This window comes from Etheostoma cragini, chromosome 10 (genome assembly GCF_013103735.1).
Source record: "Etheostoma cragini isolate CJK2018 chromosome 10, CSU_Ecrag_1.0, whole genome shotgun sequence".
Lineage (NCBI taxonomy): Eukaryota > Metazoa > Chordata > Actinopteri > Perciformes > Percidae > Etheostoma > Etheostoma cragini.
In genome coordinates this window covers 23,627,000-23,647,033 of record NC_048416.1, presented here as the reverse complement: position 1 = coordinate 23,647,033, position 20,034 = coordinate 23,627,000, and the positions used below count along the sequence as shown (strand labels likewise).

General features: G+C 39.8%; 1 protein-coding gene across 1 annotated transcript; it reads right to left on the bottom strand.

Moving 5' to 3' along the window:
• Positions 1-2,762: 2,762 nt before the first annotated feature.
• Positions 2,763-19,544, bottom strand: elovl6 (ELOVL fatty acid elongase 6). The gene is made up of 4 exons (XM_034883551.1): positions 19,264-19,544; positions 5,971-6,102; positions 4,874-5,025; positions 2,763-4,397 (listed from the first exon to the last, which is right to left on the bottom strand). Exons 1-4 carry the CDS (start codon positions 19,344-19,346, stop codon positions 3,955-3,957), a joined length of 810 nt encoding a protein of 269 aa, XP_034739442.1. The 5' UTR covers positions 19,347-19,544; the 3' UTR covers positions 2,763-3,954.
• Positions 19,545-20,034: the final 490 nt, after the last annotated feature.

The window sequence follows — 20,034 nt, the reverse complement described above, 5'->3', positions numbered from 1 at the left end:
AATATACACTCCGTTGCCAGTTTATTAAGTACACTTAGCTACATCTAATGCAGCCTACTTCAACAGTCCTGGATATGTATTATTTGGTGTTATATGTTTGTCTTAAGTCATTTGTTGTAGATATATTTGTGAACTTTAAGTTTGGCTTCAGGTGTTGAATACTTTACAAATCTAATAAAAAAGGGTGGTGTGAAGGGTTTAATGTGTCAGTGGATTATCACAGAGACACAGTAAGAAAAGGCAAAAACATGAAAAGTTACCCATAGTAAATGAATATGTTTGCTAATGTATGTTCAGTTGGTCCAGGAATAGGAGAAGATTGGACAAGAGTTTTTTCTAACAGTACAAAACACATACAAGTAACTACAGTAGTTTCCTTTCTTTTCTTTTAGCTATCTTGGTATTTTCCTGCCAGATGGGGCAAGCTTTGCTTTATTGCTCACGCCTCCATCCCAGCCCAGAGGACAGCTGATGAGGGCTAAAGAGGGAATTAGCTACCCACTCAAAGGCTTTGCTCTGATCCTTCAGGTCAGTACTTGGTCCCTCCAGCTCTTGAGCAGGACAGAGTAACACTAGTTTGCAAGGATTTGGGCAGATTTGAAATCAAAAGGGGAGGGGGTCTAATGCATGTGTTGGACACAGACACATGAGCCAGAATCTATGGGTGCACTACAGAGAAGTACATGTCCAAAACCCTTGGTTGTTTTGTGTCCTGAGGGGCAGCTGCAGGGAACATTTGAATTGTAAAGATAACAATATGCTTCCCCTTAAGTGACAGTCAATACTAATGTAATGTACGTCAATGAACCTCACCCTTACTGCAACCTAAAAACATTTACATGTTTGAATCCATTACAAGACATCCAGTCAAACAGATGAAGCGTACATGCATTTGTGCGTCACATCTTTCTAACCATATAGTATATATTTAGAATGAAAACATATTATATGGATTCAACCTTGAAAGCAGAAACTGCTTATGGATACTATTATTTAGTACTCGAATTCATTCATTGTATGGTTGGCCATTCTCAAGCAAAGCTTACGTTGTAGTATTCATTGTTTCTATTGCATTCTTTCTATTTGCAATCTAAGTTTTTGGAGTGGGTTAGAGGTGCAAGGAGACCAACCTGGTCTTGTTTTTAGTCTGGTGAAGTAGTTATATCATACACATAAATGACTAAGAATAAAGAGATACAACCAAATTCCTGAATTCCATCATACTTTAAAAGAACTCATTTACTGTCTAGAAACCAATATGTTGATAAATGGCTGATGAATAAAGTTGCACAGCATTAGAATAATTGCAACTGGATTTCACCAAATTAAATTAAAACTGGGAGAAGGTATTGCCATGCTCATTTTGGTCCAGCAGATGGCGATAGTGTACAAGAAAAAAAACACTTCATACAGAAGTTAACCTTGGGAAACTGTGATAAGATATGTCAGTGTTAGTAGCGGTAGTAGCATGGAAATCGTTAAGAACGTTATGCCACTATGATTTTCTTTTCTGAGTCACTTTAAATGCCGTTTTGAGTGTGCCTCATGTTGTTAACACTTAAAATATGTATTTCCCATCAAGCAAGTTTGTTCTACACGGGCGCACAATGGCATCACCTTTGCAAATTACAATAAAATAAATCCCTAACGTTATATAAGCCATTTCCTAGAAGGGAGTTAGCAACAAAATGTTTGTTTACCATAACGGGATTAGCAGTCATGTGCGGGGCAGTTAGCGTTAGCTAAGGTTAGCTAATTAGCCCGTCTACTTAACTTGAACTATAAACATCTTCGCTGGTCGTTTGACAACACTTACCTTTACTACATGACACTTCCTCAGACTCTTTTCTCCAGCCGAACAAAAATGTTCCGTCTGCTGCTTAATAAAGAACTTATTGTTTTACTTATTTACAAGTTGAGCTTTTTAGAACCGAATAAAAACGGCAGTCAGATAACATCTATTTGTAGTCCCACAAAAGGTGAGAGGGGACGGTCGCTTCCTGCCACCATGTGTTCGTCTCTTTTAGTATTGCTTAAATAAACAATAGTCTGCTAAACACGGACACATTGGGCTGTGATAAAAGTAGCTTTCGTGTTTCTCTACCTTTTACATTGCATACATAGCCTACAAAGTGTGACTTTTTCATTGAGTAAGTTTTCACTCTAGGGTGTCTCTATTGTAGAATCCAGCAAGAATGATTTAAGGTGTGTTTATGCATATCTCCGTCAATAAATCACAGGAAAGATAGTGGATTATGCAATGATTAAACTTGCTTGCACAATTACACCTCTAGGGGGAGGTCAGGTCCAGTGGATACTTTCGAATGCAGGTCCAGCACCAACTGTGAACTAGTTCATTGGTAGAGCCAGGTTAACTCCGCTACTCAAGTCCTGTATGTTGTTTATACCTGCCCCAGCCAATTGTATCCAGATATGACATTGACTTAAGTGACCTAGGTGAAGCCAGAAAGTGGACTCATTGATATGCTAAAAAGCTGATAGCAAGTAGACAACTTCAGTTTAAGTAATTATTGCTACATAACATCCACTAAATCAGGTTTGACAACTATTTAAAAATGCTGTCTACTCAGACATTGAAGGGATAATCACCCTCTAACATTTCAATATTGCTGCCTCTAAATGTGCCATGTTGTCCCAAAAATGGCTTTTCAGGTTCAGCACCAAAAAAAAATGATTCGCCTAAGTAGGCTATATGCAACAAAAGATGTTAGAGATGAGACAAAAAAAATACACACCACAAGTATGTCACATTTTTTGCACTCTTTGTTCATACGTTGTTCAGCGACAATTGTTTTGACATTGATACAGTGCAAATGCACAATAGCACGACATACACCATTAAGGATACATACTAATTTTCAAAGTCAATACAGCATGTTTGAATTTTTTTTCTTTTGCTAAACATAAAAATGTGTGTCCTCAATGTAATCCTTCTGTGTCCACACAACAAGTTCTCTTCACCTGTAGAAACCCTTTAACAGAGAGGCGTTTGGAGATCAATGGCAAGTCATTTTTCCAAGTGTGGTAGACAACTTCTGCACGGTCATGACAAGTGGTGAAGCAGGGCACTGTCAGGATCTGTTTCCCATCATGCTAAGAGCACTGTGATCATCTGAGTCAGTCAGTTCAATCAGCTTCATTCGTATTGTTATCAACTATGTGGCCGTACTGTAGGAATTTTAGCCATACCGTAAACTGGTGCTTTTGTTAAACATGTATACTTTGTCTTGATATGCTTATTATATTAAGAAAGAGATAACCTAACACCTGAGAAAATATCGCATTTTGCAATGTAAGACACAGAAGATACAGTGCCATTCACCCCATCAGTTCACATCAACCACCACCACTCACCAGTGTTTCAAACCTTTTCTTAAAAACAGATCAAAATAAACCAACAAATACTGACAACAGACAGACAAAAACATACTCAGACGGTTCAGGTCAATGCTGACTCCATCCATCTTCATTTGCACCAATTAATAATCATTTTAATATCAAGTAAACATATGCACATGGCCAATGTATTTTTTTTAATCTGCCAATTATGTCTTTTTGTTTAATTTTTGATTTTAAAAACTGTTCAAAACTGTCCTTTTAAAATTCAGGTGGACAACTCGATGATGGCCTTGATCATGGCAACGCTGCTTCCTCAGCATCCCTCAACAAAGATGTCATATTCTTTGAGGCATTTTAGATCTGCACATTATTAGTAATGCTGAAGCACAAACACCAGCCATCTTCTTGACCCTCCCACCCCACCCCACCTCACCCCCACTCCCCCCTTCATGCCTACTCTCAATCACCCATCTTACATTTCAGCATTCCCTTAGCCAACCCTAACAAATTTTCTCAAGTCACTGGTCCCTGTTTTCCATTTCTGACTCCCTTTTTCTTCATTATTTCCCTTCTTCTCATACTTATGGCATTTCTTCACTTGCTCTTCTTGCCGACAGCCGTGGCAGAGAATTTGGACTTGCCAAAGTAGGCCTCGAAGAAGAACTGGACAAAGAGCACAAAGTAGCTTAGGTACATGAGGGAGGACCACACAATGTTCTGCATGTGGGATGGACACTCCTGGCCCTGCTGCATCCACGAGTACACCAGATAGTTGACCACACAGCCCATCAGCATCTGGGTGATCTGGGTCAGTGTGATGAACATGGCAAACTTGCGCGACAGCTTAAAGCCGGCAGCCCGCAAGGCGTAGTAAGAGTACATGACGGCGTGGACCAAGTAGTTCATGGTCATGAACCATCCGCCGCCAGCCACCATGTCTTTGTAGGAGTACCAGGAGTAGAGCAGCACAGTGATGTGGTGGTACCAGTGGAGGAAGATAAGCTTCTGTTTCCTCAGGACAATGAAGAGAGTGTCACCTGCAGGTATGACAGAGGGATATGGGTTGTTCATGAATGGGGGAGGTTTGTCAAGACCATGTACACAACTAAATACACTCTATGACCACTATGTGCATGCGGTAAAACTATTTCAGGCTACACTTTGGTACAACAGCACACTATATGCCTGTATGTGATGCCTAATGTGTATGTGTTTAGCCCAACATTGGGTTACACTACAACTGGCAACAAAACAGTTGCAATGAAGGGATGACAATAACTACTGTAATTGCAGTTCACTAACATGTCTTTGCCATTTGGCAGTCGGAAGTCTTAGCGGTCTGAAAGCAACATCACTAAAGAGCATAAGCTTTATACAATAATATGACAATAAAATGCAAAACAAAACCTTACTTGTCTGTGAATTTATTTGGGAAAGAAGGTTAATGGGAAACAAGATATTATACCCAGTACACGGACACTATGATGCATGCCATTAAAACACCATGACTTACCCAGTTCTGGTGCTTTACTTAGTACAAAAGCGTATGCCCAGAACTTGCTAACAGGCCCGTTGTAAAAGCTCTGGTCACAAACCGACTGTTTAAGCCCTTTCGTCATCAGGATGTACGTCATGTAACTCCCAGTACGGATGGCACCAAATATACTGCGAGGACAGAGAAACAAAACGGGGAATGTGCAGTTATTTTGTTACTATGGTTGATAAGTCTATGCCATGTACGTCTGTATCAGCTGCACCTTAAACTACATTGTTTTGTTTTTTATTTAACCCCCCCCATAATGAATATAATGTTACACAATATGTACTCCATGTGTATAAAGAGGTGCTACGGCAATAATCCCCCTGCTTCCCTCTGTTGCTGGTAGTATCTGATGTGACAGATCCCTCTGTACTATGGATAGATAATGGGCATTCTATACAGACAATACTTTAGATTCCTACAATTTCAAAGTAACTAACATAATACAAAAATACATAAATTAAAACAAAGAAAAAATGATAGCCCCGCAATAAGCAAGTCTAAGTTTTTCCCCACACTGACTAAAGCTGCCAGTATACTAGCTGCACCCTAGGTGGCACGCGCGAATGTGACGACAAATGACGTCGCTCTCGCTGGCTCGACAGGATTTTGAGTGGCTCATTAGCGCCACCTCTGTTTAGGAGAAGACTGCACAGACTAGTACCACCAGGCTTCAGTATAAATAGTTACAAAGCTCTCATGACGGCACATTTGCGTGCGCCAGCTCGGCTGCGGCAACTGTAAAAAGGCCTTAACTCCTCAAACTTGGAAAACCACAGGAAAAAGACCTGTATAAGGAGTCAAGTAAATGAAAAGCAAATATGGACAAATTCAGATATTCTATTAGCTGTCTGTCTACCAAGCCACTTCATAAACCAGAGAAACCATTTTGTGAAAAGTAAAGCGAGAGAAATGTTTGTAAATGGCATGTATGGCTTACGTTTTATTGATTAAACAATGTCATTTAATTAGGACACTAACTGGTTAAACTGTTAAATAATTAGGGTTACTCTTCATGTTTGAAAAATTATATTTACTTGCTCCCGTTGATAACGTTAGCGCTTTCTTACCTGAATAGAGCAAGCGTGAGCGACCATAGTACCAGTGGCTTCCTCAACTCAAACTTCTCCCTCGGTTTCATGACATGGCGGCCCCCAAGGATAAAGGCAACGTAGAGTGCAGAGAAGAGAAAGGACTTCTTCCTGTGAACACAAAAACACAGAGGAAAGAGTTACATTAACCTTTTTGACCTAATGTGCTGATTACGTCTGGTCTTTTTTTCACAAAACGCTGTGCTTAATTATTCATACAATCACATTAACAATAGGTGGCTTATAGTTAGCTGCTTAACAGTCCTAAAACAATGTGAAGAATCAACCAGATGTAACAGCAGAAAAATATATATATATATATATATGGTATATATTCACTGTGTTGTTTTTATAGCTAAGAAGCCGCTAACGTTTGCTAAATGTCTGCTAGCTGCTGGCTAATTTATAAAGCGCTATGTTGTCCATCTCAGCCAAGAACAGAGAAATGTGTAGTAACAAGCACATGTAGGAACATGCAGCACAAAGCCATGCTACAATAAGGCGCTGGCTGAGCATTTATTAAGAAACACTGCGTCTGTCGTTATTTGAAATGCCTGCGGCAGAAAGTTGAGATGGATTTAACTTCTGGAGAAAAGCAACCCAACGTCAACTTGCGGTGGACAATCATGTAATCGGAGATCAGACTCATTGGTCCGTACCGCAGTGTGCAAGTCCCATAACGTTACAGCAGACATCACTGGCTATCGCTGCTTTATGGACTTGGGTTAAAATCTTCAAAAATGTTACTAAAGGAGTAGTGAGGGTCACTCCTACCTGGTTTCAAAATACATGTATACAACCAAAAGTCTGCTTATCTAACTGCTCGTCTCCCAGCAGTGTCACTGTAAGTACAACATACTGTGTACAGAACACAAACAATAGCTGTATCGACTTCACAAGCAATGCCCGAGGTAATGATTTAATGACTTGAGTCCAGCTCCAGCAGTCACTAAATGCTTAGCTTTCAGTTTACAGTTATTGCTTCTATTCAGTTCCAAGTCCCACCATCCCGTGATGCCCGTTATGTTGATCCCATTAATTGACTTGTCAGAGATCCCTGCTGCGCAACGGGAAGTGAAGAACTTGTGATGAAGCACCACCTGGCCCAACAGAATCTAAGGAAAAGCATTTCCCAGCACTCAGCACAATCACAAAGTGCAGGTGGTCTGACTTGACAGACTGGATGCTGAGTAGGACCAACAGAGGATTGGGGCATTCTGCCTAAATCTAGAGCAGTTTTTTTTTCTCTCTCTCCAAAGAACTGTTTGGTCTATTGGACAGGGACTAGATGAATAGTTTGGCTCAGCATTAGTAAACAGGGAAATAAGTAATTAGTAAAGGTACGTGTCTTGTCCAAAGGCCGCGTCATTTTCATGCTTTCCTCTGGATATGACCAGCTATTTAAGGACAACTCTTAGCAATAGAAAGTATAGTAGCAAACTTGTATACAACTCAAATGCTCTGTGCACAACCCACACTACAAACACAAACATTTATCATTGAAGCGTGACATTTGCAACCTGGAAATGGTAATCCATCCTGTTCTGTTTTGCAAATTGGGCAGTACACAGCAACAACAGCACTTTGTTTTGCTGATCAGGTGCATAGCCAGCCAAAAAAGCGAGGAAAAAAAGTGTGCAGTTTGCTTAACCACTTGAAAAACTTGAAATGTGTGATATGGAGGGAGTGGACAAAATAGAAAGAAAGAATGAAAAAAAAAATCTTTCATTAGTGTTGTGTTTTGGTTGAGTCTGTCACAGAAACATTTACTCAACCTGGTGGTTATTGTTGAGGTTCTAGTTTGTAATATTGTTGTTGTGGCAGCCATGTACTGTAAGAGAGTAAGTTATGTTAAGCTGAATATCAATTAGCAGTCATATTTTAGCCAATACCAATCCTGCAGATTGGCTTGGGGCACCCCTACTACCACTACATTTCCAATAAATTTAAAATATGACAAACTGTACATTTTAAGAAATTACATAATTATCGCTCGGAGATGAATCAACTCAATTTGTTCTTGACGGTTTTCTTTACTGTAAATTATGCTCAGAATGTGAATCCTAAACTATTGCTATCAATACTTGTAACCAAAAACAAGGCAGGTCAACAAAGACAGGAACAAAGGTACAATAACAGTGTTAGATGTTTAACATAATAGACTTCATTGTGTGTCAGTATTCTGAAAGTGAAAGATGTCCCTTTTCTGTTCTTGCAAGAAGCCCACAAACTGATTTAGGCCACCTCCACAAAACAAAGGACAAAGCGTCCAAGTCAAAGTTGAAAGAAGTAGCTTTCAGAGAATGCCAACATGATTAAACTGCAGAATGGCATCACTGTTTGTCCACTTGACACAAAGGAGGGGAGAACAGAGCCAATGCAATGGCTCACATACTGTAGTGAGGCCGGCTGGGCGGGAGCAACAATCTTAACATTCCCCTATAGTGTCCTGCCGTCAAAAGGTCAAAGGTCAGAGTGATGTATGGCCTGAGCTGTGATAATAGTCTGATAAGGGCAGACTAAATTGCAATTGTGCAACAATGGAACCTCTGGTTTATTTTTGAGTTCCAAGAGGCATTTTTAACATCCACAGACCAAAATACCGCTGGATGCTGTAAATGATGATCCAAATGTCTGAACAAGTGTGGCCGTTTTTGCGGTCAAAAAAATTGAAAATAGTACTTTAACAGAAAGTTCCACATCAGCTGCAACCATCTCAGTTGTTTTCAAAAATGCTTCAACAGCGCGAGGGTGTGCGACACAAAACTGATGTCACCACGTAATAAGCTTAAAAGGCACTGACACACCAACCAGATTATCGGCCGTAGGACAGTCTGGCGAGGTCAGTGACTCGAGTCTGTTCCGTGCCGTCGTCAGCCAAAGGAGCCGTCAGCCCTCATTTCGGGGGCGGGCAGTTGGACTCAATGACCAGTCTGATTGGTGGAGTGCTAACCCGGAAATGATGAGCGGGATGAGCAAGACAAATGCCTTTTCAAATCTGACAAAAATCCTTAAAACTGACCTTTGTTGATCTGAAATGAAGACTGATTCCACAACTGCATGCCCTATTTCTCGCTTAAAATGTTTTTCAGAAACACGTTTCGGTGAACTACTTTGGTAAAAGACAAGATTATATTCCAAACGGGCCGCCATTATGGTCAATTTTGGTTTTCATTTTTTGGCCGACAATTCAGATAAGCGCCGTATTATGACTCCCGCTTAATGTACGCCCAAGTCGATGGCGTTTCGGTGTGTTCCGAGGCACTTTTTTGACCAACTTTGGGAGGACTGACTACCTTTTCTGCCGTCAGTCGGCCATCGGGTTAGTGTGTGTCTCTGCAAGTTGGAAAACTTAAACTCCAGCAACCATATCCTCAACCACCTTCTTTAACTTGCATTAAAAGATCTGGTTTACAATACACACCGCTGAAATACACTGGTTTATTCGAAATGTTTTCTGAACTGGCCGAGGCTGTTATTTATTACTTTTTTATTATTTTGGAAGATAATGTGCACTTATTATGCCTTTGTTTCTCATGTCTTATCGATGTATTTCTGCAGGTGAGCCAATATCGGGACATAGATATGCACAGCATTTCACTACATTGTACTGTATATGTGACGATTAAGAATAAAGTTTGATCCTTTTTGACAATATCAGTATCAAAAACTGCATCAATGATTGTTGCAATCTGTTTTTTTTATGATCCGGCTTCCAGCACAAAGGTTTGGAGGAACTTTCTGTCTTGTTCTCCACATTGTATCATCATCAAATACAAGTAGAATAAGCCAGAGGTTACATGGCCCACTGCATTATGTTGAAAGATGAATTACACCAGAGGCGTCGTTAGGCCCGGGCTCCCCCCAAATGTTTTATAAGTAACCTAGCATCTCTCGCGTTCTTTCTTTCTTATTATATTTTTACAAAAACAATTATAATGTAACAAAGCCCCAAAATGCCATTTGCTAATTAAGAAAACAAGTATTTTCCAAGGCACTTGCAGTTCTTAATTTTTTTTTGTAGAACTCATGGTAGAACTGTAACTTTGTCCACTTTATTTTTCCAAAGCGAAGAGAACGGTCATTTACGTGCGGGGTCAGACCACCATGCCGTGGTTGTTGCCATCACCAAGCAGCTGTCTCTAAGTGAGGAAAGCTGTTAAAGGTGTGATTTTTGGAGGAATCATAGCCAAATTAATCTAATAGATTGATGCCATCAACACAGAGTTTAGGAGCACAATATTATTGATGTAGTTTGAAGTTCCTGTAATGTAACGTTTACAGTCTGGGGTTCAGACTCAAACACACAGAGCTCTGAAGCAGACCCATGCATATCCACTCTCGCTGTAAAAATAGAGATGAGCAGCGCGGCTTCCGTGGTCTGTACAGCTTCAGGTTTATAATGGATGCAGTCTGCTGTGGGTATGCTTCAGCAGGAATACAGAGAACAAATGTCAAATCTCAGATCTACAGATTATTTTCGGAAATATTGGGACTTTAGTCTTGTTATTTTTTCTTAATTATAACTTTATTTTTCATGACTCCTCCAAATCTTAGATGGGATATATTTTGAATGTGCACATTCACGTTTTGTACATGAGCAGAACTTTTGCTCAAACATGTCTGAAATATTACACTCCAGGGGTTTATTAATGAAATAAAATGAATTAATGTGTCATTAGATGATTAATTGTCATTTGCACATTTAGGGAGGTTACTTCCCCAATAAAAGACGCAAAAGAGAACGGAGGAGTAAATTATGCTAGGCTTCATGTGTGCTGACAGAGATATAATTAGAATTGTCGATCTACAGGAGAATAAATAATCGAAAGCAATACAGAATGTCTAAGAGCCTTAATACAATATATTCAATTATGTTTTTTTATATTTGGCTTGTGATCTAAAGATATTTCCAGCATAAATTGATGCAGGAATCATAAGTCACCCCACAAATCTGCATATAAAACCTTGGTCTTTGGGTTGCCAGGCCAGTTATGATTAGGCCAAATGTTGGCGGCATCTAACTAACATCTCCAACCTGGGCAGCTGAAATGAAGATAAACTGGCTATAAACAAGCTGGGCAATCGGCGATTTGCATTGAATTCAGTTTATTTAAATGGGGTCGGGCTAAGACGCTCCAGTCCTAGAAACGTCCCTGGATTTACACTGTAAAAAAAAACATTATAAAAAGGGTAAAGAAACCCAAGGGCATGGTCAGGCAAGTTGGTCCATGGTGGTGGGGGAGGTGCTGCTGTTATCTTTGCAAAGGGTCTGAACTGCCAGCTGCAGCCAAGCTATGTCTGCGGTCACAGGAATTCTGCAACATCAGTGTGAATTCACATCATCCCTTGAACGCTTCACGAGGCCCCTACAGCTCTAGCCCTGACCTTCAGAATGCAGACTCAACCAAGAAATGGTACAATCAACTGAATGTCTTTCAAAATAAAATCCAAAATGCAAGCACTACATTTTGAATTATCCAATGGCCAAAAGACGTATCACTGCTTTGACAAACAAAAAACAAAGAACCAACTAAATGACATTAAGTCCCAATAATACAATTTATAATTTGGAAATTTCCTCCAAATAACAGTAAGCAGCAGTGTAAAAAGTGTAGGTGTCCCAGATCTACTGCATAAGATCTACATGTTCAAGTGTTAACATTAAACCCTTTGTACAGCGAAAGCTTATTTCGAGATCAAATCATATACTGTTTGTACTGGTGTGGTTAGGATCAGATCTAACTTATTTCTGTAAACAATGTAATGAATAAAGTATTGGTCTACAATAAAACTAATAACTAAAACGACCAGGATCGTTATGTGTAACCAGGACAATGCGTAAGTATATTGAAAGTATCACAAGAGCTGCTCAGTTAGGTAGGTATGACATATCTTTCTCCCATGTGTGCTTGTTATCATAGGGTGCGACAATGGGCATTGGTCCAGTATGCTCCATTGCCAAATCCTGCTGAATATCTGAGAGATAAAAATAAGAAAAGGTGTTCATATCTGACAGAGTAAAAACAGTTACAAAGCCACTCGTCAAAGTCCATACACAATTGTACAGCAGGTATAGACATCATCTTAAAGCACCGTTTTTTACAATATGTGTGTAGTATATCCTTGTGGTTTAAGGGGTCTGTGTATCTACTGCATACAGACTATGTAGTACAGATTGTAATATAAGGAAGTTGGTTATGTAGCCCCTGCCCTCCCCCACTTGCAGTGTTGTATAGAGCTGCTGGATAACCATGAAACTTGGATCTATTTGTTACGTAATCCTGAGTTTGCAGTCCTTGGATGAGTCTTTATGCCTGTGCCATTGAGCTGGTGTCTAACTGTCTTACCAAAGCGTGTGTGTTTACAGCATCACATTTGCAACAGTATCCACAACAAAACAGTACAGTATGTGTGCCGCACAAATGCATAAACTCACCCAGTTCAGGGGCTGTAACTCTATTCCCTGACACTGTATCTAAAACAGTGGTAAGGTAACCAGAGTTACTGTGGCACTGTGTAGCATGAGCTGCAAACCACTAAATAAGACCAAGAGCTGTTATAAGTAAGACCTAGCTATTACAGAATAATTTCCCATCCAGAAAGCACTAAAGCACGCATTGTAATCCAGTTAGTAACACACCCACCAGTCCTGTTCATTTTGCAATTAGTAGCCTACAAGAAGGGAAAATGTATCTAGTCAGGAAACACAAGAGTTCTTTAGTTGACTGGTAATTATTATTTTAGCCTGTTAAGTGCTTAGGAACATCTTGAGTATTTTAAACCTGTCCTTTAACCAAAAGCCATTTTCCCCATCTTTTGGTTTGCCTGGTAATAGTGCTTGTATAAACTCAACCCTGTAATGCACAATCAATTTATAGACATCCTTAACTATGGAAAAACTTGTGATGAAACATTTTAAGTCACTACATTCCTTGAATACACTTAAAAGGCTTTGGATCAAGCTATGTCTCTCTGTCTGTCCAACCAACCAGCTCAGACAACGGTACACAGCAAGGTTTGAGGCTAATGGTGGTGCTATGATCTAATGTTTTGATGAGCGGTGCCAATTTTGTTGCCATCTTGTGCTCTACTAGCACCTAATAATGGCATACATGTACACAGTTAAGCACAAGGGTGACCCAGTACACATTCCTGGAACTGCAGAGAGCAGTAATGCAATTATGCAAGGCATGCTATTTCAGTGATTGAAAGTTGATGGAGATTACATGCCAAGAAAAGATGCAATAATTGCTCAGGCAGTAAAAAAGACAGCTATCAACAATGCAGGTTTTAAAATGTATATATTTTGTATAAATCATGCAAAAAAATCTATATGCATTGTAACTCAATGGATACAAAATAAAACAGACGGTACAATGAACTGCTCTTTTCTTTGCTCACATCTTAGCTTTCCTTGACAGCTTGATGAAATATGAAAGTGAAACCAGACAGTGACACTCTACACAGACCTTAATTCCTAACGAGCAAGCCCACATCTTCATCGCACCAGTTGTGAGGAGGCAAACAGCCTCGCAAACTTCAAGCCTGGGGTGAACTCTGGGTTAACATGGTCAGAAATGATCAGCATCATGTGCTGCTCTTGTTAAAATGGCAGCAGCATTCTAAAGCAAGACCTTGTTAGATTTAAATGTATGACCATCAAGAGGAACCTCTCAAATGCATTGGTAAATAATGATGTACTTTCTTCATTAAGCAAAACAACAAATGTTGCCGTTTGATTTTATTTTATTTGGTTTAGTAATATTTAGCAAATATAATAATAATAAAAAAGTATATTTGGTCATTTCAGACAGATTAAATTCAGGACACAGGAAATAATATAAACTACAAACAGAAGGCAGATGACTGGGACTATATATAGTATATAACCTAATATTTGCTACCCCAGTTTGACACCTGGATAATACATTCTTGAATAAACAACTAATTACTTACAACCACCTCACCACACTGTGGCTTTGAATTCTGCATCTTGTTAGTTGCATGCCTGTGATCCTGACATCTAGAATGTGTTTTTCCTCTTTTTCTGTTGGGTGGAAGCCACTTCAGAAAAAAAACTAATCTTTAACTAAAGAAGAAAGGAGATGGGTTGTCTAATGACCACTGAAATGATACCCTGATGCTAAATTTAAGACGGGGGTATCTATTGGTCTAGTCCATCCAACAGCAGAGCTCAAGAACCCTGGGACAATAGGCTGTACTGCTCTTGGACTGAATAAGTAACATGAGACTTGGAAGGAAGAGACTCGTCAAGTACCAGAGGAACCTGAACTTTAAGACTAGTCAGTGAGCTATGATACTTCCAAACACTGCCACATCCCTCATAGAGCAGCTAAATCCTATAAACAGTGGGAAAAACTTTAACAGACAAAAATACACAAAACAGATCACAACAAAGATCTCCTTGGTCATTCTCACTGGTGCATTTTCACTGCAGCATTCTCAGGCTCTGCATCCTTTGTCACCAGTCCAGAGTAAACCACCAGAGATCCATCTAAAGTGCAGAGATCCCATAGCAATGCTATTTACCCCACAAGGCTTTTCAAAGACAGAGGACGCAGATTCCAGGCAACCTGCATGGTAATGAAGAATGACGACATCTGTGGGAGTGTAGAGTGAGTTAGCAGGTTAAAGATGTCTGTAACAGAAAGGTAACTAAATTTCCTCTGGAAAGTTAGGCCGAACTGCAAATAATCTTAAAACACAACAGGACACTTTGGAATTGAAGTAGGTTTCACCCATCACACAGTCTCACATCCAATGCATGTCACTAAACCACAGCATCTAGGTCCACTCCTTCCTCTTCCTAGTGTTCTGACAACCAGCCGCCTAGTCATTCTTGCTTCACAATGCAGTCTCATGGGAACATATTGGATCAGTGTACCAGTCTCCATTCATCCCTAAATAACAATGTATACTCAGTATATGTCCAAAGGTTTCACACTGTGTCCGTTTTAAAACACATGCACTTCTTTGGCCAAGGATTTAGTCTGTACAAAAAATTCCTTTCAACAACACAAGCGTCTTACTTAGCATGTATCACCCCTAAAAGTGGTGGAAAGTAATGATGATGAGTAGATGATTTGGATTCATTAACAAAATAATATGAGATGGACTTCTGCTCAACAAAGGAAACTGATTCTTAGCTCATTTAACAGCTCAAATTATAAATATATGAAAAGAAATCAAGTGAATAGAAGTCTTTCCTCATTTGACAATAATAATACAAGATTTATTAAATGCAATAGTATCAGTTGGAGTGTAGTAAGAGCAGTAGTAGTCCGAAGAATGGATGGATGCTAAAATGGATTATCTTACCATATCAGCCACTAGTTGGGGTTGAGCAATGTATTGTTTCATCAACACCATGAGATAAGCATGTACACCACACCTCAAAGAACTGAATGCTCTGTAAGACAAATTGAGTTTAAAACAGTCACAATAAGTTAAAGCTGCTGGCTAGAAAATGGGAACTATTCATCCCTATAACACATCCCCCTCTCAACTTCCATGACCCACAACAACTAGAGTAGCAATGCATAGGTTGTTTTTTTTTTTAAATTAAATTTCTGGCAATATCCAAATTTAATTTATTCGTTTTACCTTTGAGGTCTGAATAGTTGTCATGACAGATGCTGCAAGTCCTTCAGCTCGGTCTTTGTAGAGATGTTTTTTGTTACAGACTACAACCGGCATATCTGGTTAGACCTACCTTTTTTTTCCTTCTAAATAGCTCTTATGGGGTGTGTTGAATTCTTCACTCACAATACTGAATGCTGAGCCACTGGTTTAGACTCAAGAGCATGTTGCAATTCTGACTTCACCTCAAACAGCGATGTCACTGCAGGTATTCTTCTCAACAACAGTTAAAACAGGTAGAACACATGCTGTCACATAACTGATTGTTGTGCAACATTAGCTAAGACCTACTAAACGTGGTAACATCTTAACACACATGCTAAGCAACCCATTGTTAGCCCAACACTAATCTGATTGGCATTGAACTTGGCTTAGTTGATGATAATTCCAGACCCTAGCAGAGGTTTGCTAAAGATGCATGACCCCAGGCAAAATATAAAAATAAATAAATAAAAGTGTGGTGTGCAAGTCTGTATTTTCCGTCACCTTATGGTGAAAGAACATTGCAGTTTTTTTTCAAGTGCTCAACTACTGAAGTAACCATCAAACAGCTCAATTTGATTCCTTTTTTGCATGATGCTTGCTTTCAAACTAGTTTGTTCTGGTTTGCTTTATTCTTTTTCAGTCTCACCCTTAGGTCATAAAAACATGCCAAGCTTAGTCAGTTTCTCCCTGAACATTTTGAATGTAATAAATAATCTAGCAAATCCCATTTTCAATCAGCCATGTGCACTGGCCCAGTCTGACATCCTCTGCTACATGAGCAGGAGAGAAGTCAGCATAGGTCTGCTGCAATGTGATTGGCTAAAGCTCTGTCAGCCGACATCAGAAGATTAATGTTATTGGTCGGTTGTCAGTACTAAGCTATGGACAGCTCCTACACACTGCTCCCATTGCTCTCTCTCCCTCTCACACACACAATTTTAAGATTTCATTTCAATAAATAATAAAGGAACTGTTCTAAGACTGGTTCAATGAGCTCTATTGAGTCCAAATGTGCTAAAAAAAAAGCTAAATGTGACTTCTTTTTTTTTTTTAGACACACAGTCAATTCAGACTGATTAATGCCTCCTAGTCATCTTGTGCTGCTTTTAAAAACATAGTGCCACCGAATGCATAACGAAACCTACGCTCATTTTACGCTTGACTTATTTTGTATTGCTTAGAACCATTTTCTTTGCTCAACCTGGCATGGGCCTGGACAGTAATGACCCGCAAGTGAGTTCATGCAAAATATGGTTGGATGGACCAGCACATCACCTACATTTGAAATGCATCAACTCACACAAACATTAAGCAATATCTACTAAACCCCAGTTGCCCATAGATGTAAGTTAAGATCTGGATACAGCTTTTGAGGAAGAGCCCCATTTATTACTATGAGAATTGTTCAGTGAAGCAAGAGGCCAAAAAGTTTAACGTCCATGTTTAAGAATATCCATATGATCGACACTGCTTCTGCAACATGGGGCCCATAGAGCAGGCGCACTAGAGACCTCCAGTTTAGCACTATGCTGATTTACATTATTTAATTGTGCAGGTCTTCTAGACTTTCTAAATGTCAAAACAAGTCTTTTCGCAAGGGATTGTGACAAAAAATGTATAGTCCTATCCACTGATTTACAGACGGCTCTTCAGCAGTGCTCTTTGGCCGCTATGTTAAATAGGATTCAACGCCCGGGGCACTTTCTTGGGGTCTGCAATAGCCACAGTGAAATGTCAGTCTGGGATAACGTACAGTGTGTAAAGCCTGGCAGACACCGCCCTGGGCAAACCCAACACTTCATATGCTCAGTCATTACAAGGTTTCAAGAAACACACTGCAAGTTACTCTGTTGAAGCTTGTTAAATCATTTATCAATTGTAGGTTGTAGAGCCCAACCAATAAAAGGATTTTTAAGGCCGATACGGATACAAATATTTGGTTATTTAAACATCTGATATTCCGATATCGATAGATAGATAGACAGACAGACTGTATATTAAATCCAGAAATGCATAATAAAAACAGATTTCCCTAGCATTAGTTATTTGTAGTTATTACTGAGTTCTCACTTATATAATAATGTTTTATTGATACAAGAACATAAATAAAATATATTAAAAAAGTCCTTTGAACAAAAACACAATACCCAACATTCTGAATCATTTACTTAAATGATTCTGATGAATTAATATTTAAAAAAATAAATTGGCCATTCTAAATGGTATTACCGATAGTTTGGGAAATGCCTAATATTGGTCTATGATATCGGCCCGCCGATAATATCGGCCTGGCTCTACTAAGTTGGTCGGCGTTCTCCACTCCTTTTGACAAAACCTCTATCATTTCTAAAACTAGTCTAACGATCGATGTACGGAAACCTGTCAACTATGTTAATGACTGATTAATTAACTTATTAACAGGGGCGGCTGTGGCTCAGTGGTAGAGCGGTTGCATGCCTATCGGAAGGTTGGTGGTTCAATCCCCTCCCCTGCAGTCATTGTCGAAGTGTCCTTGGGCAAGACACTGAACCCCGAGTTGCCCCCGGTGCTGCGCATCGGAGTGTGAATGTGTGTGAATGTTTATCTGATGAGCAGGTGGCACCTTGTACGGCAGCCCCGGCCACAGTGTTTGAATGTGTGTGAATGGTGAATGTTCCCTGTAGATGTAAAAGCGCTTTGAGCAGTTGTTAAGACTGGAAAAGCGCTATATAAATACAGCACATTTACATTTAATCATTCCAGTCATTTTTTTAAAGCAAAAACATCAAACACCTAATCCGGTCTTTCTAATGTGTGGATTTGCCTCTCTTCTCTGTTTTATATCATTTAAATTGAAAATCTTTTGAGTTTTGGACCATTGCTTGGAAAGAAGAAGAAAAAAGCAGTTTGAAGACATTATCTTGGACTCGATATTTTATAGTTCAACAGATGAATTGATTATGAAACTAATAGTGTGTTTCAACCCTAAACATGTTCATACAGAACAAAACTTAAAAAGGTTCAGAATAGAGTTTTGGGTGACGTTACTGCTGCCAACATGCAGTAAATTGACTTGAATTCCACTGTACAACACAATGTGAACTTACTGTGATATAGTCTTTAAAAAGGTCTGTACAGTAGCCTAGGTAACCTTTATCAAAAAAACAAAACCATCCTGTTTGAAGTTGAAAACCAGTGGGTGACTGGGGGGGATTGGGCCAGTGACTGTAAACGGATGAGGCAGCTGGAGTCATGGATGACCTTCACAGCAGGAAAAAAAGGGGAAATAAATCACGGGAAAATCCAACCCGTTAAAGATGCAGAATGCAACAGCGGAGTGCCATGTAGTATCAATGAGTTCAGGCAGACTTGAAGTGTGACAGAGCCTTGCTTCCTCACGCGGCTAAAGGCCTGCGTGAATTTCTTCATTTCATTTTATGAAGCACAAGCAGCAATTTGCGGATGATGACAGCGTGCCTGATATAATAGGATACGGCGTGATTAATCCCGGTGGGCGAGGCTCATACAAGTGCACGGATACAGCCTCCCTCGCGTACACTCCGAGTTGAATTTGCAGTTGAAAACGTTTACTGTAATGTGGGATTAAAAACGAGGCGCTAACATTACATGGCAGTGTAGCCTTACCAGTTCTCCTGCATCCATCGGATGGCTTCGTCCTCGTTGAACTGTCTCTCAAATTCGTACTCTTGCAGAGCTAGCACCGACATGCTCACTGTGCTGTGTTTCTGTTCACGCTGCTGAGTCAAGACGATACTCGGTCGAGGTGTTTCTGTTTAGTTAGTCTGTTTCCTCACAACCCTTGACTTGCATCTCTCGTGCTGCTGTGTGGACCTCGCGGTTCGTGCGCGAGCAGCTCGGCGATCGCGGACCCTTCTTCCTCAACCGGGTGACAGAGCCTACGCCCTCTTCCGCAGAAAGATGGACTTCAGGTCCTAACGCCGCCGAGTTTCTTCTCCTCTGTCGTTATAATGCATTTGGAAATTGGTTAAATTTAAATTGATTTAATTGCAAGAGCGAGAGAGAGCGAGAGACGGTGTTGTCCCGTTTCGACTGATTGTTAACTAATTTAACACTGCAGATGACGTATTCATTTCCATACAGGTTAAGTGGCTTGACGGTTAACGGCGAAGTAGGGTAAATTAGCCGTAGATTTAACTAACCCGACCCAGGGTTAGTGATCAAAATAAACTGCTGTCTGCCCGGTTTTTCAACTGGTCAGAAACCACAGTTGGAACTATTATTGACCAAAAAACTAGAACATGTTCTCATTGTAGATGTTATAATCATGAGATGTTCCGTATTTTTGCTTCAAAAAAACTGTCAATCACCAAAATAGTTTTCAATTCCTCCTTAATGGACTAACCAACCAATCATTTCAACTCTAATTCAATTCTG